Below are 27,007 nucleotides of genomic sequence, written 5' to 3'. Positions count from 1 at the left end.
ACATAACATAACAACATAACTCTCAAAGTAGTATTATAAAATCGAGTCAGAAGGTACCGTTTGTACTTTAACTGGTGATCTTAAAAAGAACACACTGCAAAATATTAGTTCATTCTTTGCACAAAGGGATTGTGTTTTTGTTTCTCTTAAGCCTCTGTCCTAACAAGTTTCATTTACGGCATTTGATATAACTATTGCGCTCAAAGTGAAAAAATGCATCCACGTGTGATCAATGAACAGTCTTTAACGCAGGCAAAAACATAGACACTGCACATACTTGCATGTAAATCTGCAAATAAAATGTTATCTTTACTGCACCGTAAATACATCAAAGAAAAGACGTTGGGTCTCAAGCACGGCCGGCCGGCCGTGAAAGCCTTTGACGGAGGGCATTGCTGTGGGGAGGGGGGAGGAGAAATGCGACACGGGGCGGAGCGGGGAGAGCGGCGAGTGTGAAGCAGCAGGGGCCTTTGAAGTGAAGCTCAGCTTCACTTCAAAGGAGTGGGAGGAGTGCTGCTGGGGAACAGATGGCGATTTGATGATGTGCACGCGCATTTTAGGTCAATGCGCTTGCGCATTGACCTAAAAGCGCACGGGCACAGCATCAAATCGCCAGTCTAGGTAAACCTTGTTTAAGCCCCTATAGTCTCGCTTAATGCGCATGCGCATTGAGAGGCGAGACCTAAAAAGGAGGTGCATCCCTGTGCTATTGTGCAATTTGCCTATAGATTGTCGAAGCGGAGTTGGGCAGTATGGACTTCAATACTGCCTTGGTGAACAGCAGGATAGATTCTGAAACTGTAGATGGTTGCAAAATCTCAGTCAAAACTAATGGATTGTGATTGTTTGGTAGGTAGGGTTTATTCCAAAATGCTTGCTGCTTTTCTTTCCACCAAAGTGAACAATGGACTGATGCCTTGGAAAGCGCGGTCTTTCTCAAAGCTGTAACAAGGCTGGAACCAGTGGAAACAGGGAGATGGGCAGTACTGGTGACAAAGTAGCTGGAGCAGCCCCACCCCTGGGGAGTGGTCAAGAGGATAAGGGGGCTATTCTGAATATGCCTCACAAGATGTGCTGGAAGAACTCGAGCAGTCGGCTAAAAGTGTTGGGAATGCAATTTTTATTTTATGTAGGAGGGGAAATCGGCTCCAAAGACAAGAAAGAGACTGCAATTGGAGAACAGTATTGAGTATCCAAATGGACGCAAGAGAGGGATCATGTCCTCAAACAAGACGACGACTCCTTCCTGTGTTTTTCTATTGTGGAAATACCTCTTGGGAGATTATTCTTTGCTGGGAGACTTACCAGAAGGCAGAGGGACAATTTAGGCATATCTCTGTGGGCAGTAGCCACAAATCGCTTTTACTTCTGCTCTCTGAAGGCCTTTGGGTACATCAAAGAAGTCGCAAACATAGGAGTTATGTTTGGATACTCGACGTCACAAACCTATTTCATGCGATGCAATAAAGACATCTGTTTCTGACATCTGCAAAAGAGTTTAAACCCTCAAACACGTTGAAAGCTGAGGAATTTCACGGATGAAACACAGTGATGAGCTCCAGACCCACGACAACAAAGCAAAGATTAACAGGAACTGACGCCAGCCCTCCAGTACCTTAAATGCCCTGAGGTCAACACATCCTGGGCAGGCGAGAGTCAAATTAATGAAAGGGGAATACAGTGTCATGGGGAGTAAATTGTGTTATGGGGAGTAAAGTTCTTAGTTCCCCTCAGGGCCCGTTTATGGAAACTGTTAAATTTGCACAACACCCTATTGAATACCTGCTATGTACCAAATGAATTTTATGCACAGCACATCTAGTTAGCTGTCCTAGTGATTTCGATCCATAGTCTTCAAGAGTTGGACTGGCCAAAATAATACATGTGTTGGCCAGTCTGCCTGGACATGCAACAAAGCCTTCAGGAACGTTAATTGGTGAAAAAAAAACTATTATATAGAAAGCATGCCTTACACACAGACCAAGTAAAGTTGTTCTGGAAGATCAGAAATTCAAATGAGTACCAGGCAGTGCACAGTTACTAACTTTTCAGTGTCACAAAAAAATCAAAAAAATAAACTACTAATGTACACAAAATTATGTTTTTTGAGGCGAATCTGTTTTATAGAGCCTGGGTAAAGTCAACTCAAAGAGGATAGATATTTTTGGGGAAAGCGCGGCAGTCAGAAATTTTCGAAAGCATTATTGCATAGTTTATAATTCTGCTACAAGGTGATTAAGTTTCTGGTAGTTGGAAAAAAGTGCTTGGAAGATACTAAGTGTACTTTTCCACGGTATGGGGCAGAGTGGCCTGCACTTTGCAAATAAAATATATTTATAAATACTTTAATCTCATGTTAACACCTTCTTCTTTTCCTACTGGAGGGTTAAATGGTAACTTAAGCAGTGATATTCATTTCTTTGGTTACTGCCTCGCAATTAATGGGTTCCCATTCCTAGACCTCAGTAGTAACTGACTTGTTTCCCTAAACACATCACCTTATTTTGTAGCTTCCCGTCGGTTGCATTTCAGCAAGAAAAAATGCTTTCCACAACTACTCCTTTACAATCACACTCAGACATTAATGCGGATACACATCTGTGCTCAGCCTCCTGAATTTGAAAATCCACTCCGGAATTCTCAACAGACCACCTGTTAGTGTGCAAACAGTTCTTTAAAACTGCAGTCTTATTAGCACTCACTTGACAGTTTAGGTTTGATGTAACATGCATTCATCTGCTTTTTTCCTCTGTCACAAGAAAATAGTTTACCCCAGGCACCCAATACTTTCATGGAGTAGAATTGTGTTCTCAAACACTCCTGCTCTTTCACACAAACATATCCACCACTCTCCTAAGGAAGCAAACAAACAGCACTAACCAGAGAGGGTTTTTGGAAACCTAATGAGAGTAGATGTCAACAAAGAAAAAAAAGACATGGTGCTCTAGTCCAAGAACAGCACTTCACAACAACATAATCCAATTAGCAAAGTGCTAAACTGCAAGGGATCAGAAGTCGGCTATATGAAGTGAAGCCATGGCTGGTAAGTAGTAGTTTTTTTGGCCAGACAAAAGATGGTCCTAGCTTATCAATCAAAATCAAAAGCAGGAAAGCTGGCCTGAAGATACTCTGTATCTGCACTTCTCAGCACTGTGTTGGGCAGCGAGGCAACACCTCATGTCCATCTATGCAACATAAATATCTAGATTCAATATTGCACAAGTAGTGAAAATGTAGAGACGCTTGTTCCCAATGGTAAGGTACCATTTTCTCAGGGAATAGAAAGATGGGTGTGTGATCTTTCCATGGATCACGATGAGGCATCATTTTCTGTAGAAACAGCTCAAACGGTGGAGGAAAGTCTCACACAAGGGAAGACCTGGTGAGCTTTACTCAAAGAATAGAACGATTACCATTTAGAAAAATTAACATGTCCACATGCTCTGGAGTCAGTGCTGTACGCTTCTTATAAACTGCTACACCAGAGTCTGTGAAGAGCCAACTTGTAGGCACAGAGGTTGCAGGAATAGCAAGAAATTTACGGGCAGCCCGAGCTAACAGTGGATACTGGGTGTAATGCATCTTCCACCATTGCAGTGGATCCTGGCACAGTGAAGATGCCTCACTGGTTTGAAAGCTGCTGATCTCTTGCTCCGCCTGCTGGTTCACAGAATTAGCAGCAGAATTGCGCACATTGCATAAGTCTCCCAGAAGAAACTCAATGCCAGAGTCTTGTTTTGTTTTCTTAGCAGGTGGTCCTTGATTTACAGGTTCAGGAGTAGTTCTAATATTTTCTGATGGATGGGTCTTGGCTAGTCGGGATGCCTCAAGTTTCAACAAATGCAGTGTCTCTACCCGGTCAGGCTGACTGAGGAAATCTAGTCCTCGGAAACGGGGATCCAAGGCACATGCCAAGTTGAGCACCTGGTTGACCTCAGTGTCTGAATAACGGAAGCTAAGATCCTCGTGAATGGCTGATTTTATGTGCCTGGAAAACTCTGAATCCCAGTCATTGGGAGCCAAATGCTTATAAAGGAGGCTGGTAATCACAGGTTTAACCAGAGAGAGCCCGGCATAGTAATCTTTGGTAAATGTTGAGGTAGCAATGGCTAGGGGTTTCAGAATGTCAACTACGTCTCGGAGAACTGACCAGTTTTCATGCTGCAATGAAACATCTTTCTCACTAAGTGACTCACCTAAATCTGTAAGGAATTTTGAATGATCAACTATACTCTGCAGAAGGCTGTAAATACTATACCACTTGGTCCCATCTCGCAGAAACATTCTGAGGTGAACTTTCAGTACAGGTTCTCGAGTTGCCAGCTCCTCACTTTGAGCAGGTAAAGAGAAAACAGTGGTCACCAGCCTCCTACATTTGTCCAGGGTAGCTTGGATGGTCGGGTGCTGAAGAACCGCTTCTATGCATCCCTTCAATACTTGTCCAATGCAGGGTAGTGATTTCCATCCTAGCTTGGATGTGGCAAGCTTCACAGTGGGGTTGTTAAGGCCAACTGCATAAGATGTACACTCTCGGATTAGCCACTCATCTGTAATATCTAGTAGAACCATCTTTAAACTATCCACTGAGAGCTCATCGGACACTGCCCTACTAGACAAGACTTTGTTCCTCGAGTCAAATGCTTCATCCACATAGTGTACAGTCAGTGTAAGGTAAGAGAGGGTGCTGCTGTGTTTCCACAGGTCCAGGCTTACAGAGCACTGTTGCTGGGCTTTAACCAGTTCTACGATCTTAGTCTTCGCCTGAAGCTGCATGTCTTGTAGTATTGTGTGTGCTAGAAAAGAGGCAGCTGGGATTTTATAGTTGGGGTCTAAAATGCCAAGCATTTGGTTAAAACCTTCTCCTTCAATTACTTCAACTGGCATCAGGTCTCGAACAATAAAATCTGCCACTGCTCTAGTGGTCCTTCCGATGGCAGGAGTTGCCACTGCCCTGGCACCAAAGTCTCGTGAGGGATGAGATTCTGCATTCTTCTGGGGATCCACCACAGCTCCTTGAGTACCTACGAGCTCGTTGTACTCACGTCGGTGCTTGTATATGAGGTGTTGCCTCAGGTTAGTGGTGTTTCCACTGTAAGAAAGTCGGACACCGCATAGCTTGCAAATTATTTTAGTTTTGTCAATAATGCGTCCATATGTGTCACCTTGAAAACCGAAGAAGGTCCAGTACCTGCTTTGTGCCCTACCTAAGCTCACCAAATTCTGGGAGCCCTCCAATAGCTGAAAGCCTGTAGAAGAGTGGGCCAAGTTGGCAGCTGGAAAGGCTGGTTTGTGGGACTGCATCAGGGAGGAGACCATATCGTTGCAGATATATGGGCCACGAGATGTGATGTGGCTTGGCAAGTTCTCCAAGGTTTTAAGGTTCAAGTCCTGAAAAAGTTTCATCAACAACTCCTTCTCTCCAAATTCATATTTGAAATGCTCTCCTAAAAAACAATTAAAAACATTTAATTAAAAGAATTGCAATCAAACAATCAATGCTTAAGTACCACACAAAATGATTCCCCCCCCAATGTACATTTTTTTTCCAGGTAGGCTCTACGCTACGTAACCAAACCTAGAGTTATGCAGGCTAGACTGTATAATGGGGAACAGTACCTTATTTTCTACAAAAAATCCTGTGATACAAATGTTTTACTTGGGAGTCACACAAGTTTGCGCCAGTAACCTATAAGACAGCCATCAAACAGAGTCTTGGGGCATGCTACAAGCAAAAGTTACTTATTTCCACAACTATGTTATGTTATGTTATGTTATTTATACTTTTGTATAGCGCAACGGATACTCAAAAAGAGTGTCCCGGCGCTTTGGGTAAGGGGAACTAATTCAGAATAACATAACACAGTTAAAAAAAGAAAACACCACACACACAGAGAACAAAGAGGGACTGCTAGGGAGGCCTACTGGGTAAACAACCAGGTTTTAAGACCTCTCCTAAAATCCAGGAGAGTAGTAGCTCCCCGAAGTAGAAGTGGAAGCGAATTCCACATCTGTGGGGCCAGCAGACAAAGAGCGGCCGCCCAAGCGAGCTCTCTTAATACGAGGGACAGCCGCCAAAAGCAAAGATTCAGACCGCAGAGAGCGGCCCGGCTGGTAAAAGACCAATCTCCTTTGGAGATGCTTTGCTCCCACTGCGTGGAGTGCCTTATAGGCCAATATCATGGCCTTAAAAGCGATCCGTTTACGGATCGGTAACCAGTGCAAAGTCCGCATTAGCCCGGAGGCGCTGGCGCGTCTATTCAGACCAAAAATGGCCCTAGCCGCCGCGTTCTGCGCAACTTGAAGCCGCTGCAGCAGGTACTCTGGTAGGCCCAGGTAAAGAATGTTGGCGTAATCCAACCTGGAGCCTATCAGGGCCTGCACTGTCAACCTCCTATGCTCCTCCGACAAAAGAGGCAGAAACCTCCGCAGCATTTTTAGAAGACCGAAGCAGGTGCCGGTCACCCCAAAGATCTGGGCTTTCATCGACAGTCCCCTGTCCATCTTAACCCCCAAGTTCTTAGCCATAGGGGAAGAGCCGGACGGAGGGAACATATCGATGGGCCACCAGGCCTGCCAGCTAGGCTCCGTATCGCACCCGAAGAAGAGTACCTCGGACTTATCGGAATTGCACTTGAGGCTGTTCAGTTGGAACCATGAGAACACCGCCCCAAGGCAATTCCGGATACTCTCCCCGTCAAAGTCAGCCCCTCTCTCGCAAGAGAAGAGGAGCTGGGTGTCGTCGGCATACGACACGATCCGGACACCGAAAGACTCCGCGACCGCCGCCAAGGGGGTCATAAAGATGTTAAAGAGGGTCGAGCTCAAAATAGAGCCCTGAGGGACCCCGACTCCCAATGGCGGCATCACAGCGGTGTCAGGCGGCGTCCAGATCGTTTGCCGGCGGCCGGCAAGAAAAGATGAAAACCATTTGAGCACCGTCCGCCGCAGGCCAATCTCATAGAGTCTTGCGAGAAGGCCATCATGGGGGACGGTGTCAAAGGCCGCCGACAAGTCCAACAACACCAGCATGACTTTACCCCCGGTATCCAACACTCCTTTGATGGTTTCAGAAACCTCAAGGAGCGCGGTTTCGGTGCTACGATTTGTACGGAAGCCAGACTGGGAGTCGTGCAGGATCTCATGAGACTCCAGGAAATTGGAGAGCACCGACTGAACGTGCTTCTCCAAGATTTTAACAAGGGCCGGCAACAGCGAAATCGGTCTATGATTGGCTGGGACCTTCGGGTCAAGCCCCGGTTTTTTTAGCAGCGGGATAACCATTGCCTGCTTCCACACTGGCGGAACCACTCCCTGACTCAACGAAAGATTGAGAAGAGGGTTCGCCAGTGGGTTAACCACCTCCGCCAGCTTGCCCAAAAGCTTAGCTGGGCAGGGGTCAAGTGGAGACCCAGATTTTAAATTGCCCATAAGCGCTAGAGAGGCAGAGGCCGGCAGAGATGGAAACTCGGCCAAGATGGCGCCCTGCCAGACGGGAGGGGACAGGCCAGCCTCGGAAGTAGGCGATGTTCCCTCAGGTGCTCCCGATGGAAAAGAGTCCTGTATAAGTTTTATCTTGCCCGTAAAAAAACAGGCAAGATCCGTCGCCCAGGACTCTAAGGGCACCTCGTCCGACTTGAAGGTCCAAGGAGAAATGAATTCTCTAACAATAGTAAAGATCTCCTTACTAGAGTTAGAGGCTGCTTCAATTCTACCCGCGAGGCGGATATCCCGATGGTAGGCATTCACCACAGCCTTATAGGCAGACCTGTCCACGCTGTCATAGCGTGCCCGCCAGGCCCTTTCGGCTACCTTGCACTGCTGCCACGTAGCCCACAGTGCAGCAGTAAACCAAGGGGCCGAGGCCCGCTTTGATGTTAAGCGGGGAGGCAGCACCGGGGCCAGGTCATTAGGCCTATCCACAAGCCACTCCTGCAGGGACTCCAAGTCTCTCTCCAGCTCACCGGCAAGAGGACAGGGGTGATCCAAAGCGGCCTGAGCCAACATCTCAGGGGTCACTCTATTAAAAGCTCTGGCAGCACATACCCGTTGCTGAGGGACAGGGATGGACGGCCTGACAGTGCCACTGATAACAAATTTGGCGAGGCAGTGATCCGACCACAAGACCGGAAGAATCTCTTTCACCACCAAAGGTGAAGTGGAAAAGACCTGGTCCAACGTATGCCCCTTAGCATGAGTCGGCCCCTTCAAGTAGGGGGTAAAACCCAGCGGAGTCATGGTCTCGGAAAGCTTTATAGCAGCGGGGTCAGACGGATCATCCATCCGGATGTTAAAATCCCCCGCTACTATACAATGTTCTGCTCTCAGGACCAGTCCCAGCAACACCGAATCGAGATCAGCAAAGAACGTTCCGGGCGGGCCTGGAGGTCGGTAGACCAGGAGTCCCTTCACTGATTGGTGCGGCGCTAGCATGATAGAAAAAGCAAGCGATTCCGAGCCCCGGATATCCTCCGTCTGCAAGACGGTGCAAACCGTGCCCTTCTTCACCACCAGTGAGACACCTCCGCCCCTGCCCTTGACCCTGTCCTTCCTGAGGATGTTATACTCCGGCGGAATTGCCATCGCCACATCGGGGTTCGAGGACTCTCCCCACCATGTCTCGGTCAACAATAAGCAGAGAGGCTTCTCTGTCTCGAGGAGCTCAAAGATGTCTTGTCCATGACAGCACGCCGATCTGGTATTTAGCAGCATACAGGCATGCTCTGCGCCCACTTTGTTACTAATAGGGACAGATGACAAAGCCCGATTAGGGCGCCAGCCACAGCCCGGGCAACGAAACTTACCCCTATGGCGTGCCGGAAAGACAGAGCAACAACGGCTCTCCCGATTATTTCTCCAACATTTGTATTTTCGTTAGTTATAAACACTATAATTAGTTCTGCCCATTTATAATTGTTCAGCATTATTATGTGAAGCAAAAGCTCTATATTCTGTCTATAGGAGGCAAAACTTTCATTATTCAGAGCCGGATCTGAAACGGCTTAAAACCATAAGACATCATATACATACCCAGTGAGGACACGAACACTAATGAGGAGGGTTGTAATTTAGAGAGGATTTTCTCCTACACTGAGCTCAAAATTGCAAAATACCTGTACTTCCGCTATGGAATAGACCGCTATGGAAGAGACAGACTGGGTTTCTGCAGAGAGTGCAGTTGGGGCTGTAGAGGCCACAAAAAGTGGATGCTGAAATGGCAGAAGGTGGACAAGGAGATGAATGGGAACAACTGGAAGGATGAGGAGCGGCACCTGAGCCTATATGGCTGGAAGAGGATCTGGAGATCAGAGGTATTTCCTAGATGACAGGGTCAGTGACAAGCGGTAATGGGCAGGCCAAGATCTTTAGGGGCATCAGTAGTGAGAAACCAGGTACTGCCACAAAAGCAGTGACAGGCAGCAGGACGAGACACTCTAGGTCCAGCGAATCTGCAGAAGTACCTCAAGATGTTAAAGAGGATGCTCCCTGCTCTGAACGCCATTGTCCTCTTGATCAAGGCAATATTTCTGAATACCTAAGGGCCTTTCTGGTATGGGTGAATCAGTGCTCTGTACAGATTGCCAAGGGGTGGCAATGATGGCCAAACATTCTGTCACCCATTTACAGGGTACCAATGCCCTCATTAACCACACATGGGCTTCTGGCATGATGGTGAGTGACAAGTTAAATTTCTGAACCCCAAACCACAGTATCAAGAGAACAATGGCAAGGAGGAAGAACAGCATAAGGGACTTTCTGATCATTCATATGAACTTGCCCCTTCTAGTAATTACTGCCACTGGTGTCTGCATTATACCTACTACCATGCTAATGACTCTGTGCCCTACAGTTAATGCAGGAAGATAGAGAATTGGAAGGACCTCCTATCCAAACATGAATGCCAACTCCAAAGGTAGGCAACATGTAGGTAGAGGCCACAGACATGGATGATGTACCGTTGTACAATTTGATTGGTGTGTGATTGATGACTAGTCAGTGTAAGCTAAGAGTAGGAAGAGGTGAGCATCAATAATGCAGCATTTTCTTAAGCACCATTACCAGTGGCCCTGAAACGCTCAGTATAGTTCATGGACCCAGGCCACAGAGGAAGTCATTGAACACCCCACATGACATCCTCAATGCACTAGGCCACCTAATGGAGGCCAACCAAGGCCATGCCCATAACAGTATCGTTCATATGAACAAATATCAGTTTCTAACTTACCCACTTCCACAGAACCCTCAGCTAGATCGGTTAAGGTTACTAAGTTGTGAAGTGCAAGGCTACCAAGAGATTTTAGTTTCCGAGGACGTTTAGCCAGCAGTTCGTGGTGCATCCACATCTAGACAAACTTAAAGACCACCTTCATTGTTAATTTGGAAACATTTATGGGTCTGTGTCACAATTTACTTTTTTTTATAAATGGTAATACAGCAAGGCTGGATTAATTCTCCCTTTACATTTTCTTTGTGTTAATGGCCGAAACGGAGGGATCTAGTTCTGTGAATGATCAGCAATGGTGATAAGGCAGATTCCTGCATCATAAATATAAGAGACTATGGCATCACTCATGCAGATATAATCAATTATTGAATGTTACCAGTAAACATGAGAAATTAAAGTTTAATCCTGTGGCACCCTACGTGACATTTTTCCAACCAAACATTTCAATAAAGTTCACACAATGCCAAATTTCAATTGGTTCAAAGCAGTGTTCACTGAAACCAGTCCTCCTTTGATCTATCAAGGTGACCATTAAAATCCAAGTTAAAGTCACCAACTACATTAATTTCTCCAACAAAATATTCAAATACGCTGTGAAGGAAGACAGCAGAAAACTCTATGGAAGTATACAGCTACCCATCTGTGTCTAGTGTGCACCTATGAAGCTAACACTAGTAGAAAATACTAATTACGCAAGCATATCTGGGCTAAGTTACTCAGATGAGTCTGGTACACACAATATGTCTCTCTTAAATAAATACGGATTCTAACACTCCTATTAGGGCTTATCAAAATCCTTTACATTGATTGCGACCATCTAAACCACTGAAGTTCAATTTGAGGAAAACAGCAATACAAGGCCATGAGCAGATCACAATAAAAGGTCAATATAAACCTAATTATGAAGTAAACAGAATCCCATACACACCAGTCACCTCCAATGCCCCTTCTAAAACGATTAAACCAACTAAACACAATGGGGGAAAACTCCAAAAAAGGTGAAAAGTCTCTCCCCCTCCCCTCAATCAGCATCCAATAACTAAGAGCAAAAAATGGGGAAGTAAGCGCAACTCACTTTATGTCCCACCAGTCACTTTACACCACAAGCATAAGACATGTTCCGTGGAAACAATAAACATCCAAGAAGATCCAGACATTCTTCTGGACCTACTTGCCTAAACCAGCTAGTGGAACTACCACTATAATCATACTACATACAACAGTCCCACCAGACCCATACAGGCTTTCAGGACTTCAGATCTGCATCATTTCCTTGAAAATAGGTGAGCATGCCTTATTCACATAACAGTTCCAATGCCCAGCCAAATGCTATGCTGAAAATACATGGTTATCAAGAGCACATCTATTTATTTCTCAATGTAAATGTTATTGGTATAATGGCCTCTGGAGAGCCATTGTCACTATATTGTGGAACAACGACCTGCTCTGAATTTTCTTACTGCAAAACCACCTCCTTCTCGTTTTAACAGTAAAAGAGGGCACGGATGTCTCTCAGGCAATGTAAGAACTCATTGTCATCTGACTTTATGGAATCTAGCCAGGTATTCTTCTTCCAATAACCATCACCTCCAGGAATGAGTAGGAGTCAACCGTGAAGGACCCCATTTCAGAATCATCCTCAGTGTATTGCACCAGACCCTTCACAATGTCTGAGTGTGGTTCTCCAACCCTTCATACTGAAAGAGGGCTAGATCCTCTTCCAGCTGTCAAGGTATATTGCATTCCTGCACAGTCAGTCTCTAACTGTTTTAGCCTGGATTCACACTCCACACCCTACCACCCATGAAATCCAGGTTTCTGCCCAAAGCATCCAGCCTTCACCCCAGGTGCTTTGCAGTTCCTGTACGCCTTTCTTCATATGGTCATCGATTTAAACCTTCAGGTCCTTCTTGAGGGAAGAGAAGACCTCAGCCAGATTAGCCATTTGTGAGCGCAATCTTTCCCTACACTATCTAGAGCAATGGAGTAAAGTAATCCTGAAACCCCACAGCTGGATGTTACTAAAAGCCAGAGCTCCAGCAAGGAAACATGGCACCGCCCATCATCTGTGCCCGCAAGGCACCAGAACTGTGGGACACCGAGATCTGGCCCAATCCTGAGCGCAAGTAGGCCACAGGAGAAATCAAGATGGCAGCGGGCATGGCCACTTATGATTAAAAAGCCCTGGAAGGACGCACTTGAGGCAGCAGGAGGCCTAGGATCTGAATGGGCCCCAACAACACCAAAGAGCAAGAGACGGTCAAACCTGCCTGCACACACAGAGGTTAGTACAGGCCAGGCATTAAGGAGGAACTGAGTTCGAGTGGTGGTCCAGGGGCACTCCAGGCCTGACCAGCCTGCGCCATCCCTGGCTCCGTGAGCCCTCGATGTCAGCTGGTGGAAGACGGCAGCAGTACACAATTCAAGTATTCTCATTACAAATATATTTTGCCCTCTTTGTATATATTCAGAAGAACAACATAAGGATAGTTGCCTTACCAATGGTTTGGTCTTGTTAAAAAAGTCACTCATTTTGTGGCACACCTCACACATGGCACGTAAAATGCCGGATTTTCAGGTAATTCTGTCAAACAGCAACTCACGGAGTTTGTGAGAACTATTAAATTAGTGAAAAGCGTTCAAAGGCACCGACAATGCATCTCTTCGGTCTGCCAGTGATCAATGTTTTTTAACTTATTGTACACTTGGAGAATAGTTGATGAGCAATAGCTAAATTGGCCTTTAATGAGAATACTGAAAATGCGTACTCCAATTTGGCAATGGCCGATCAGTGAATTTTTTCTTCCTATGCCTTTCCTTCTTTATAAAGAAGTGACACATAATTGGGAATTATATGAGGAATTTACGTTCTATTTGGTGGTACAACATGACTCACCCTCTTGCGCTTTTTTAAAATTACTGGAAGAATGTGGAGCGAATAGTTGTTTGCTCTTATGAAAGGTTTGTGAATTTTCGATTATGAGTATTGAATTCTTGGAAATAAAATGTACCTATATTCACTCCTACTTATTAAGTGGCTTTGTGACTGATACATCATTCTAATTTTGGACTCCCCTACTTTAAATCCCCCATCTTCCCAATATCCCTTTCTTTACCTCTTTTTTTAGATGTGATTACACCGGACTGCTTATTGAGCAGATCATTTTCCTTCCAGAGTGTAGAACACATTTTGGTAAGGGATTTATTAGTAATAATATTAAAAAAAATTCTGACTAATCTCTGGGGTTTTCTATTATTCACTTCTGTGTAGGCTTTGAGGTGAAGGACTATTCGGGCATGCCCATGCATGAGATATTTGAATAGCGTATCCATAATCTCAAATATCACCCCAAAACTTTGGAGATTCAACATTAATCTTGTAGCTCACCAATTAAGGACCTTGGTCTTAGATAGTCGCAAAACCTTTGGAGACTGTACCTCTGTTTTTATATACTGCTGGAGCTAGTGTTAGTGCGTTCACCGTGTCTTGTCTGGATCACAACACTCTGGTGTATGTGCATATGTATCATTTTCTAGTGTGATAATATAAAGTACAAGCACAGGTGTGAAAAGGAAGACACAGTCGCGCAAAGCTCCAGCAGAGCCAGGGGCAGGAACACGCGGGTACACAGGGGGGGACCATAACGACCAGGCGTGCACAGCCAGCAGCTGGTACTACTAAGAACTAGGGTGCCCAGAACAAGCCAAGCGCAAAACGAAGGCAGAGGCAAGGGAACCCAAGAACAAGCCCCAGAGAAGGACGGTTCCAGTGGCACAACGCGACCCATGGAAAGAAGTGGGACCAGGCAGAAGATAAAGAGAGGTATGCAGTGCAGACTTAAAGCCGACAACCAGAACACAGGAGAACACCAGGAGTATCCTAGCCCCCCTGGAACACAAGGCAGAGGACCAGGCCGAAACACCGGATAACAAGGTGGAAACACCACGACACGACGCAGTAGACTGCATGCCAGAGCCGGCCTGGCGATTTAGCAGACACTAAGCAGGACAGAACCTGGATCAGCGCAGGCAGCGCTGAGATAGAAGAAAAATACCGCGCCCCGCAGTATACAGTGAAGCCAGGAAAGGCGAGGAACCCGAAAAGGTGTCCACACACGCCCAGCTTAAGACAGAGCTAAACAATAGCTACAAGTATCCCACCTAGGGTATGACGCGTCCCACAACAAACATGGGAACACCTCTTAGGGAAAAAAATCCCACAGCAGAGAACAGGAACAAAAACGGGCCAGATCAGCCAAAAAGAAATACACAGATGGCCGAATCTGAGGACTTACACAGCTTCGATAACAGCCAAAAAACACACCACAATAGCTAAAGGGCTTTACCAGCAGCCAACAGTATAGAGGGGCCAACTTAAGGACCCTGAAGGCCTCCACAAAGAACACACAGACGGACCAACCGAAACACTAGGCCCAAAGAGAAAGGTGTGAAAAATGCCTCCCATAAAGTACCCGAGGACCAACAACCAAAGCTTACGGTGGGAGGGGGGGGGGGGAGGACAGAGCCCCGCAAGGCGTCGCTGAATGGCGGAGTCCACGTGGGTGTTAAATAAAAGAACCTCATCAAAAGGCACGTCAACAAGACGCTCCCTAATATTCTCTGGAAAAACACCATCCCGCAACCAAGCATGGTGGCCGAGAGCCACAGAACTTGCCATAGGGTGGCCGAGAGAATCAAAAACATCCAAGGCCAAACTGAGATTAAATGCAGCTAACTTCCGACCATCCAACACATGGTGCCGCAGATCAGAGCAGACACCTTCATGTGAGGAACGAGACAGAAGGGACTCCGCAGAATCCCATAGGCTGGAGGGAGCCCTGGCCAGCATACAAAGTGCGCTCGCAAAGCCGCACTAGTAGAAGCAAAGATGTTACGCCCCCAGGAGTCCAACCACCGGGCCTCCCTTGAGGGAGGGAGCAACACCGAAGGCAAAGAAGGAAAAGCAGTCTGCAGGAGAGGACCCCGGGTCGAGGGGTGGAAAGAAAGGCCGACTGGATCATGCGGAGCAGGACGGTGGCGGTGGAGGAGCGGCTGAGGCACTGGATCTCCCGTGGCTGGACTTCTCCAGGCCACAGAAGAGAGTTGTGGAGCGAGACCTCAAATGGAAGAAGCAGCTCCCCTCCACCAGAGCCCTGGTGGAGAACTTCCAACAAATGGTCCGTAGGGAATGGAGAGACTGAGTTGCCCATCTGCAAGATGCCAGCAGCCGTGGAAATGACCCAGACAAAAGCAACACTTGCTTCCGTAGGACGTCGCGGGGAATAGAGCAATTACTCCGTGGGCGAAGGCTGCAAACTAAGTCGCCCATCCCAGAGGACAGCAGGAGGAAGAAACGGCCAGCCCCTGTAGGATGTAAGATCCATGGACGAGTGGGAGAACCGGAGAGGTCTCCAGAGAAGCCTACGGGGTAAGCAACAGCGAGTTGCAGAAGAGAGGGTCCGGGGGCTGTGGCCGCAGAGAAGGCGTAGAGCTCTCACTAGAAGATGCCGGGGAAAAAGTAATGACGCGGCGTCCAGTCTCTGGGGAAGAGGAGACTAGGCGATGACAAACCTCTTAAGAGGAAGGGACCTCCGGAGACGAGTCGACGCCGGGGAGTCTGCCACAGGCACCAGCATGTCCTTGATCAGTGCCAAAGTGGCCCTAGGGGCACCAAGTTGACCTCCACCATCACGTGCGTCCTAGAAGAACAGGGCGGGGGCGGAGCCGGTTCGGCTAAGAAACAGCACCGTTTCGACCTCACGCATGGCAGCCGCCTGCTTAGAGGACCAAGCGGGACTCGGGTAGGCGCCCCGGGTCCTGGCCACCACCTGCGGCGCCGCCAGGGCCGGGAAGGAAAGCCACCGGCGCCGGAAAGGGGTCGACCCAGCATCCTGTAAGACAGCCGCCTGCCAGAGGACCGAGGGGGACTCGGGGACGTACCGTGAGTCACGGTGACCTCTTGCGACACCACATCGAACCCCGCAGGGATTTGCGGTGAGGCAGGGATGCAGTGGTTCAAAGAGGGGAACCCCAGAGGGCTGCTCCTCGACGACAACACACCCCCAAAACCCAAGGCTGAACTCGTCGGTGCCGGGGTTAAATCCGCCAGCGACTCAGTGGAAAGCCCCGCGCTTGCCAAGGATCTGCAGACGTCTCAGGAAGAGGAGTGGGGGCCAAAGAAACCTGCAGATCCGTATCGTAGGCCTTCATTTGGGCCCTAGTCGGGCCCAACGCCAGGAAACGGCGGATAGGGTGGCGACGGACAAGGGCACATGTCCCGAGGTGAACCCGCGCCCTCTGCAGAACGAGGAGAAGGCCTCGGAGACAAGCTGCAGGACTTACCAGCGGGTGAGCGACGCCTGTGGGGCCTCGGTGAATGACGATGCCGCAGTCGGAATCGGCGGCTCCTGGCTTCCGAGGTAGGGGACGGATGCTGTGATGAGACCGACCTGGACAAGTGGGCCGAAAGCAATTTCATCAGGCCCTCCCGCCGGGACTTCGGCTTGAGATGCTGACAAGCGTCGCAGTCCGTAGAGTCATGGTGCTCGCCCAAACACCACATACAAATAGGGTGTGGGTCCGTCGCCAACATCTGACGTGTACAAGAAGTACACGCCTTGAAACCCGAAGGCATTTGCACACTGTTCCACCAACGCAAAAGCGTTAAAAGAAGGCCTGAAAACAGGTCAAGGAGCACAATCCGGATCCGCGTTGCACACGGAAAAGAAGGAAACTGAAATCAGTGCGCCGGGGTGGGGCTTATGTGACCTCGCTGACATCACGTACGCGGAGGTCAGGGCGGAGTCGTGTGGTCCCGCCCCTCGGCGCACAGGGATGCTGTGGGAATACATTTTTCGGGTCCAGTCTCACGCTTGGGAATAATTCTACGTTAACCCCTTCGATGCTTGTGACGGAACCATTCCGTCATCGGTCACGGCTGAGCTGTGCTGATGACGGAATGGTTCCGTCACGACCGCACCCTGTTCTGGAATGTCTAGCACAGGGGCGGAATCGGCGCCACACGGAAGCGGTTAAGGAATCTGCGGCTAGTAGTCTCTATCAGGTTTTTAAGATAGCGCCTGCCAGCAAGCCAAGATGTGAGTTAGGGAGAAAGCTTGGAACAGTCCTATTAGTAGCTCTAATGCAATTCCCCTGAAGTGAGCCTAATAGGGTATTTACTGCTGGTCCTGGTGTTATACAGAGCTACGAACCAGGCCAGCAGCAAAGATCCCTTTTGTTCGCCTTCAGAGACACTGCACTTAAGTCGACAAAGTTCACCACCAAGGTGGCAAAATTTGTGTTGCGATGCAAGAGACTGAAGGAAAAGAACATCAATTCCGCTTGGACGAACGGCTATGCCGTTATTCATTATTTCAGGTGGGTTTTCTTTGAAGTTAAATGAAAGAAAGATTTAAAGTTGAAAGACCTGGGGACTGTAAAACAAATAAATCACTCACTAATGGGTAGTGTTTAGTTAATAGTCTGCTCGTTTATCCCTTCCCCGATTTAACAAAATAATTAAATGAAAGCCAATCCATAAAAGAAGAAAACAACAAACAAATTCCCCAAAATACAAGCTAATCATCAGTCTTGTGTATTCTGATTTACACAGATACTTTTCAAACAATCTTCATTCGAAAGCACCCATTTTCCTCTGACACTCACATGGTGGTGCCATTGGGAAAATGCATTCTTGGTACTGCAGTTTCCTTTTAACCTCGATTATGCTTCTGATGTCGGCGTGGAGTGAGATCTGAAGTGTCCGAATAAAAAAAAAACATACTGCATGACAATGACAAATTATGTTAATTCTTGCTAGTACAATCACCAGCTGGAATACTTTATATCTATGTTTTCCGATTGATGCTTGGGTACTTCTTTTCCCACAAGTATCTGCTCTTACAACACTGATCGCTTCAGTGCTGTGTCTTACGCAGGGCACATAGATCTGCTATGTAGTTCCTTAGGGTTCCATCCTGGATCACCTGCATTCTCCATCTAACTCACCTCTTGCTCATCTGAGCTCTTCCTTTAGATAATTTCCAGATCTTTGTTTCTTTCAACCTTCTATTAGCAACAATGTACTGAGGTGCATGCTTACTATCCAGTCATAAATATACTCCCTTTCTCTCCTATTTTCTTTAGCACCCGCTCCTCAAGCCTGCCCTTCTCCTTCTACCACTTCATGTTATTCCATTAATAGAGCACTTATGTCAAAGTGCTGCATGAAGTTACATTTATTTTTATTTTTTAATTGGGGGGTGGGGTAGTGCATACTAAATTAATGCAAATGTCCAAGGAACACAGGGAATGATTCAGTCATATTTAGCAGAACTAAAAACTCATGGAGTAAATGTGCTTGCAGAGAAATGCAAAATGACCCCAAAGAAAGGAAAGACCAGTCTGAAATGAGATGCAGACCTTAAAGGACGAAAGGAATGTGAAATTGAATCCGTGAGAAAAAATAGGGAGGGGATAGACTATGGAAACACGTAAAAACCCAATACAAAATGAATAACTAAAGCCAGTGATGTGATATAAGGTAAGGAATGAGGCAATGGGCGGGTTTTGCAACCCTTTACACCCCCAACTAAGCTTAGGCTGGTGGCAGCTGATGTTAGTTTTTGGCGAATGCGTAGAATAACCAGGAGATTGGTCTACCCACATTCTCATGTTAACTGCCTTGGGGCAAAGCGATACAAAATGGGGGTGGTGATGGACGGAGCATCTGAACCAATCAAACACTCACACCCAGTCAAAAGATCTGGGTTTGACCCATCACCGTTCTTTAGCCCACTCTGCCACCCCAGTTCAGACATGGCTATATGCAAATCAGTCTGACCCTGTGCCTCATGGGAACAGTCCAGCCCGAACTGCCAAGCCAAGCCTTCCCTGGACCGGAAACAAGCTTCCGAGGACCGGTTTCTGACATTACCGCCGTCTTCAGCCCTGCTTGCTTGAATCCAGTGGCAAAGTGAGCAAGGGACTCACGTCTGAGCATACCCTGCCACACTTATGGCGGCCAAAAGCGGTACAAAAGGGGGTGGTGATGGACGGAGCATCTGAACCAATCAAACACTCACACACAGTCAAAAGATCTGGGTTTGACCCATCACCGTTTTTTAGCCCACTCTGCCACCCCAGTTCAGTTCAGTTCAGCGAGCTTCTTTGTGTGCTGACATTTTTTTATTAAATATGTTTCCGAACATTAGTTGCAATTACAGCTGATGAAATTCTTCACAAACATTAGTGTGGGCAACGATAAGAGACTATAAACACTATGCTCAACATGTCGAGCCATTAATGTTTGCAAAATGTTGTCATAATGTAAGGTAGGAGTTTGCAAGATGGGACAACCCCCATCATCCATTTCGTACAGCTCTTTCCCCTGCTTCAGCTGGTCTGCAGGGAATACCGTTTCCTCTCCAAAGTTTTAGCATGTAGGCTATCAGATCTGAGGGGAAATCTGACAACATCCGGAATTACTGACTTTTAAATTGTAGAACACACTGGACAGTGTCTAGGCTTTGGCCTGCTGCCACTGAACTAACCTTTGTGACTATAACTTGGTGCTGTCCAGCAGCTCATTGAATCGTTTCTAAACTTGGATCTGTGTGTACTCCTTTTTGATCAACTGCATTCCTACAGTTCGCTTTCACATGGCTATGACTAATCCAAGGCTCTAACTCTGCCACTGAGCATGTAATGTCTCCAGTTAGCTCCAGCAGTCCTTCACAAAACAGCATGGGTCTGCTCTACCTATTTCAATGAACGCAAGGCTGCTGAAGATCCAACCTCGGTGAAAGTCTATATTTGCAAAAATCTACCAAACCCTTCATACCCTGCACCAACAATGAACGATTGCTGCCCAGGAGTTTGACGCCTGTATAAGCACGTGAAAGAGCATCGACTACTAATACCCATCTTTGTGCTGCCTTTTATAATTTTCTTCTTGCTCCCTTAAATTTACTGAGCACTGCATTGCAGAACCTGGCATTGGCGGTCCACTCACAGCTGTTTTCTCTTTGATGTGCCAGTTGTTACCCCCGGAATCAGTGTCGCTCCACTGTAAACCCTACATATCAGTATGAACTCCAAGACACTGTCCCCTTTAACTTGCACGTGCTGTGTATTAACTGGTTGTTACGTTATTCTTATGGTAAGAAATACTTGTGTTTGTGAACCCAACAAAGCAAACAAAAGTGGTTAGAAGAGTGAATACTTGCCTCATTTCTCAATTTCACAGTTTTTTGTGGAGAAAAGTTTACATGTGCTGCAATTCAAATGGACCTGATCAGAGTGCAAATAGTAAATGCACAGCATGTTATTTTCTTTGACTCAAAGGTTTGGCAAGGCTTTAAGAAGAACTTCGGATTTTGATGGTTTCTCTGTCATTGTAAAGTAGGCAATCTGATGTGAAACAATAATGCTCCCTCGGCACAAACATCCCAGAAAGAGGAAATAAAGGAAGACGTTCCTGGCCAATGCATCTGGCAATGGTTAAGATCCAACAAAGTCCCAGGACTAGAGTGGGATGGTCACAATACAGAAGACTGGTCCTACCGATATGGCAGAAAAGGCAAAAAAAAAGATGACACTCTGCGATTCGGGACAAGTGAGTGAGACTAACCAGTCTGAGCAAGTGGGACTCGACAGGTATAAGTAAGCAAATTGATGTGAGGGGTGGGGTGAGGATGCCGTAGAGGCCTTCTAGGATCTTAAAGATGAATATGGGATGCCAGAGTTAGGTGTTTTGTTATCTCAAGATTGCGACTTGCACTGCTGAAGGACAAACCTAAGCACACTCCAGTAGAGGATAGTACGCCCTTGGAGGACAGACTAATGACAGAATACCTTACACAAAAGGCACTATCACTTACATATAGGAAAAAAATCAATAGCTCACCAGATATATTAGCTGACTTTCAGGAAAGTCAGGACCAAGATCTTTGGAGAACTGAGAGATTACAGCTGGAATGAGACTCTGCAGGGCCCCACAGAAGTCGCAATAATAGCTGGGCTCCACCTGATGCAGTTGAATATTCTGCATAGGGAATATTACACAAGGGTGTTGATTGCAAGGATGGGAGACGCAAACACTACTGATTGCCTTCAGGATTCTGGCTACCAGGAACATTCATATATAGTATATGGGACTGCATGGGCATATGAAGATTCTGGGATGAGGTTGTTGGGCACATCTCTGAGGTGGCTTGGATGCAATTGTCTTCCCATACCAAATTATGCATCCTAGGAACATGGGTACTGAAACATGCAAAAGGTACCAAAAGATATTTTGTAATGTAGGTCTCATCATGGCATGAAGGAATAGCGCCCAGCTATGGGAAGTGTTCCAGTTTCCTACAATCAAAAAGTGGGAACAAGACTTAGATTGGTGCATAAGTGCAGACAAATGTATGTAACAGGCGAAGATGTCCCCACAAATTTGAAAAGTTGTGCGGTCCATGGAGAGGACATCCTGTGTATGAATAAATGTGGGCAACCCACTCCTTTTTTTGATTTTTCTCACAGTAAAGGAAAACTGTGATATGCAACATTAGTACTGCTCTTCTGAATATAATGTGTGCCTACAACAGGATAGCGAGAAGCTGTATGAAAAAATGTATCACTCCGTAGTTGCGTTATTTTTCTGCTGTGATGTCATTTGTCATCATGAAATCAATAAATGTAAAAAAACAAAAAATTGATAACTGATCTTTGAAGAATGGTTGAAAATAGTGTTCTTGAGAGCAGAGCTTTGAAGGATTCTCCTTTCGTTCTACATATGTTAAAAAGCTTTGGAAGAACTAGGAACACGAAGCTACTCAACTTCTTTGGCTCTAGTTTGGATCATACAATAAATGAGATTGGTGCATTGCACACATTGCAATGTTAAATGAGGGATTATTACCAATGCGGTTTACTATTTGATGCCAAAGATTACTAACCCAACCACACGGTATAATTCAAGTACGAAAATCTAAAGTATGGCAATGATGGCTAGCCTTTATTCTTCATGGTGGTATGTTCAGTGGTAACCAGCAATAATGAGTCAATTAGCCAGCATAACTCCATTAATAGATTTTCATTTGATTTGTATTAAATTTATAGAGTGCCGCTTATACCCTGAGGCCTCTTGGTGCTTACCAGTGACCAGTAGCTAAAACTCTCAATAAGCGAATCAGGACTAAACAGCCAAGCTTTCAGAAATGTCCTGAAACTTGATAGAGGTGGCTGCCTTCAGGTCCTGAGGAAGACGGTTCCAGTTATAAGTAATACAGATGACAAAACGTATGCCTCCCCAGGAGGACAACTGGCAGGGGGGAGTAGCACTACCAGATTTCTTGCAAAGCATGAGCGAAGAGTCCTGCCTGGCCAGTACCAACTAAACCTTTCCTTTAAATATGTTGGACCTAGATCATGGAGAGCCTTGAAAGTAATACAAAGGCCCTTGAAAATGATCAGCTTCTTTACGGGAAGCCAATGTAGCCTTCTAATTGCTTGTGAGGCCGAATGCAATCTAGGGATCTTCATCAGCAACCGAGCTGCTGAATTTTGAAGAATTTGCAGTTTGTTCAGTAACTTTTTCTGAGGATTTTGATAAAGCCATTATAGAGGTCTACTCTGGAGAAGATCAATGCAATGACAACTGTCTTTAACAGGTCAAATGACAAGAATTTAACAATTTTGTTTATCAAGCGTAATGTATAAAATTATTCTGAAATGACTCTGTTAACTTGTTCTTTGAATGTTAATCTATCATATATCAAAATATTGATGTTTTTGACATTCTTGGCTGGTGTCAGACAAACGCTGCACTCCTCTAGACATCATGAAGGGGCCCAGAAAGATGTTGACGAATAGGAGGACTTCTGCCTTAAAATAATTCAAATTAAGACCGTTTTTGGCCATCCAGAAGCCAATTGAGCTCATATAATTCCAAAAAGTGTTACTCATATCTGGTCTTTTATTGCAGAGCAATACCACCATCTGCGTGTTCTCAGCAAAAGAAACTAACGACAACCCAAAGCACTTGATCAAGGATGCCAGCGATGAAACATAGGTTGAAGAGAGTCGAGCTACACCTGTGGGACCCTGCATGGTAACAAAAAGGGTTTGGATGTATAGTCTTCCAAGGAAACAGACTGTTTACGATTTGTAAGAAAAGAACACAGCAGGGCCAAGGCTACACCCTGTAACCAGTCAATCAAGAGATCATGATTTACCGTATCGAATGCTGCAGACAAATCGTGCAGGATAATGGCAGCATTGCCACCCTTATCCATTGTGGCCCTGATTTCCCCTGTGGCCACAATCAATGCCGACACTGTGCTGTAACCACTTTAGAAGCCAAACTGTGTCATCCAGCAAATGATTATCTTCCAAAAACCCAACCAACTGCGTGTTAATGGCCTTCTCTACTAGCTTAGGCGATAATTCAGGTCCAGCACGTTGGGTTGGGTTTCTTCAGAAGTGGAAGAACCGAAGTGTTTTTCTACTGTTTAGTAAATTCTTCTGAACTAAACATGGCATTAAATATCTTGGCCAAGTAGGGGGCCACTGAGTCAGATACTAGATGCTTGATTTTGGGCTGACATAGGTCAGAGGGAGACCCAGATCTTATACTGGGATGGCCAGCTTGATTTGCTTCTCAGTCAGATGGGAAAATTCCGTAAAGAAGATTCTACTAGGGACCATTGGCCTGATATCAATACTGTCTTTGTCTTCAAAAAATACTTGAAATAAATCTATTAAAGATTCGCCCCACTTTCTGTTGAGAAAAAGTTACTGGCTCATTACTGAAAGTCTGGCTACTACCTACTGATTTCCCAGTGGCTGGCGAAGAAAGTTGAGAAACAGTTTTAAGCAGTGCCTTATTTGAATTATGTCAGGTTTATTTTGTTTAGAGAAAAATGCAGATTTTTTCGCCTATAACAGTTTTTTCATATTGTGCTATACTTTGCTTATATATTTATTTTTCTATTGGGTCTTAAGCTCTCCTCCACTTTCGTTCTCATCTACGGCACCCTTGTTTGGCAACCCTTAAAGTATCATTAAACCATGGTTCCAAGGGTTTGCCTCTCCTGGATACGTTGATGCTTGCAGGGGCTAATTCATTAACTGCAACTTTCTGCCAGACTGAAAGACTTGCTAACAGTCGATCAATGTTCTTGGTCTCTTCTGGCTGAGAATCATCAAAAAGAGCTCTTAACTTCGAGGCTTGAAACATATACCAGACATGAGAATCAAATGATTTTCCAGTGTTCATGGCAGCAGGAAGTTTACCAATCAGATTGATATTCTAAAATATTTCTATATGGTCTGACCAAGTTATGGGAAGTGTAAAGGGGAATACATAACTCTAAAATAGCTAATAGAACACATTAGTCAACCTACAGAATAAAGAATGCTGGCCAATTGGGTATCTGCCATGGACTATGAACATGAAGAGTAGTGTGTAAAGTGTGAAGAAATTTCAAGGCAGCTTCTTTGCATTTATCTGAAATCAGGACATTCCTCAATATGGTTGTAATGGTGACCATTCGCACCTTCAAGTGAACTCACTTAGGAGCAGTGACACTCGAGCATTTCTCCAATTTTGAGACCTGCTGGCTAAGGCAGTAGAACTGAACTACTATAAATTCACAGCGCTCTGGAATTTTAGTTTGCATGTGGATGTCCCAGACTATAATGATGTGGTGAAAATAGTAGATAAAATGGCTGGGTTAAAACTTGTTAAAAAAGTTAGAGATCATACCCAGAAACATGGCCATCAGTTAGATCTTTGTTTTTTCAAGCCTACCATCACTGGCAACAGAAATGCCCTTCCCGCTAACTTGATCTGATCACTTTTTAGTGACTTTTTCCTGTTAATTTCTACCGAGGGCAAAAGGACCAGTAGGTCAACAAGATCATCACGTCCATGCCGCACTATTTCTGACCTAAGGTTTGCTAAAATGTGTGAGCAAGTTCAGCTGAATCTGGCAGAGGGAGTGGATGAAACGGTCGGATCTTTTAATCTAACCCTCGAACATAGACTGGATAAGCTGGCTCTTCTACAAAAAAAGCGCAGTAAAAAGAAACGCTCCCTCTGCTGCTGGGTTTAACTTGTTCTTACGAGCTGAAAAAAGTAAATGTAAACAGCTGGAAAGAAGTTTGAGACAAGCATATTTGCAGGGAGATAAACTAACATACATGGAAGCTCTAAAACCCATCTGCAAAAATATCATTAGGGTCAAGGCTGAGGCTGTTGCTAAGAAAATTGCAGCAGCCAATAATGCTCTAAGAGTAAACTTTCAGATAGTCAAGTCTTTTTTAAACCCTGGAGCTGATCAACAAACCATTCCTGCCTCTCAAACGTGATGTGATAATCTCTTTATATATTTACACGTATAGGTGGAATATATCAATTTTAATTTAAAGAGGGAGGAAAAATTCCTTGGTGTTGCTTCTACTGAAAAAATGTAATGCAGATCCAAGCTGTTTAAGCAAATATAGACCAATGTCCTTAATTTCAGCTGGGGGGACGGGAGGGGGGGGATGCAGAAGAAATTGATCAATAGTCAGATCATTCAGTTTATTATAAATAAAGGAGTGCTTTACCCATCTCAATCGGACTTTCGATCTGGCTTTGGCACTGGAGTAGCTCTATTAGAGGTCACAATTTATTAGGACCAATCTTCATCAAGGAAAAAAAGTTGTACTAGTTCTGCTAGTTCTCTCGGCCACATTTAACATAGTTTTTACGAGATTCTCCTGGAGATACTCGAGGCTGTAGGAATAGCGACAAAAAAACATAGCTATGGTTTAAATCTTTCCTGTCTAATAAAGAAAAAGCAGTCCATTTACCCCTGTAGACTGAGTTACAGGAAAATGAGATGTGGCGTACCACAGGGCTTGGCATTGAGCCTCACACTGTTCAACATATACAACACCACTGGCCAGTGAAGTCGAACCTTGGGGCTTAAATATTGTGCCCTATGTTGCCAACACACAATTGGGGTTTGCTTTTCAGCAACTTGATTCTGTAGTAGCAAATTTTCAGGCTGGACTTTTGGCCGTCACCAAATGGATGCACAGTAGCCATCTAAAGTTGAATTTTGAGATTGTGATCTTTAGGGATTCTGACCCCTTGAACATTAGAAGATTATGGCCCATTGGTTTAGAGGAGCCTCCTATAGCTGCTGCCGTGGCCAAACACTTCGAGATCAAATATGACAGTGATTTATCCTTTCTGCCGGTAGTTTGGTCCTTGATGGCCAACCAGCTTTAATAAAGATCATTAAATTTTTCCCAGCACATATGCTGAAAGATATCAACCATGCATTAATCACAGCTAGATTCCAATGTTATATACCTCGGGGAACCTTCTGATTGTAGGAACAGTTGTTTCTAATGTCTTCGAGAGAGTCCTTCACTACTGTTATTCTGAGAAACCAGACTCTCCTTGTAGGCTAATAGCAGCTAGATGCACACTATTGGAAAATTATTATTAAACAGGGTGAGCCATGAACAGTAGATAGTGTAGGACTGCTTCTCTTTACTGATCAGTCAGATCGAAGTGTGTTTATTTATGGAGAACAAGCAACAGTAGCATTTTGGCAAGAAATACTTTTATAGCAACAATATCACGAGCCAAAAGTCAGTATCAGTTTCGGCTGAGTAAAAGAGAAAGCAGTCGGGGCGTGGCTTGGACGGCAATGTGAGGAGTTGCCTGAGTCTAGAGCACTGCTACACCTCGGGATGCAAAAAAAGATTTTAACGTGACACAGGCGGCGAAACGAA

General features: G+C 45.5%; 1 protein-coding gene across 2 annotated transcripts in view; it reads right to left on the bottom strand.

Annotated features, from left to right (window-relative positions):
* Positions 1 to 324: 324 nt before the first annotated feature.
* Positions 325 to 27,007, bottom strand: part of LOC144770613 (E3 SUMO-protein ligase ZBED1-like) — a 185,779-nt gene continuing 159,096 nt past the window's right edge. For both annotated transcript variants that reach the window (XM_078655295.1, XM_078655296.1), the window contains one exon: positions 325 to 5,444. In XM_078655295.1, the coding sequence (XP_078511421.1) occupies positions 3,394 to 5,444 (2,051 nt within the window). In that variant the 3' untranslated portion in view covers positions 325 to 3,393. The remainder of the gene's footprint in view (positions 5,445 to 27,007) is intronic.

Source organism: Lissotriton helveticus, chromosome 7 (genome assembly GCF_964261635.1).
Source record: "Lissotriton helveticus chromosome 7, aLisHel1.1, whole genome shotgun sequence".
NCBI lineage: Eukaryota > Metazoa > Chordata > Amphibia > Caudata > Salamandridae > Lissotriton > Lissotriton helveticus.
The sequence above is the reverse complement of the archived record's forward strand: the minus strand, read 5'-3'. Positions and strand labels throughout refer to the sequence as shown.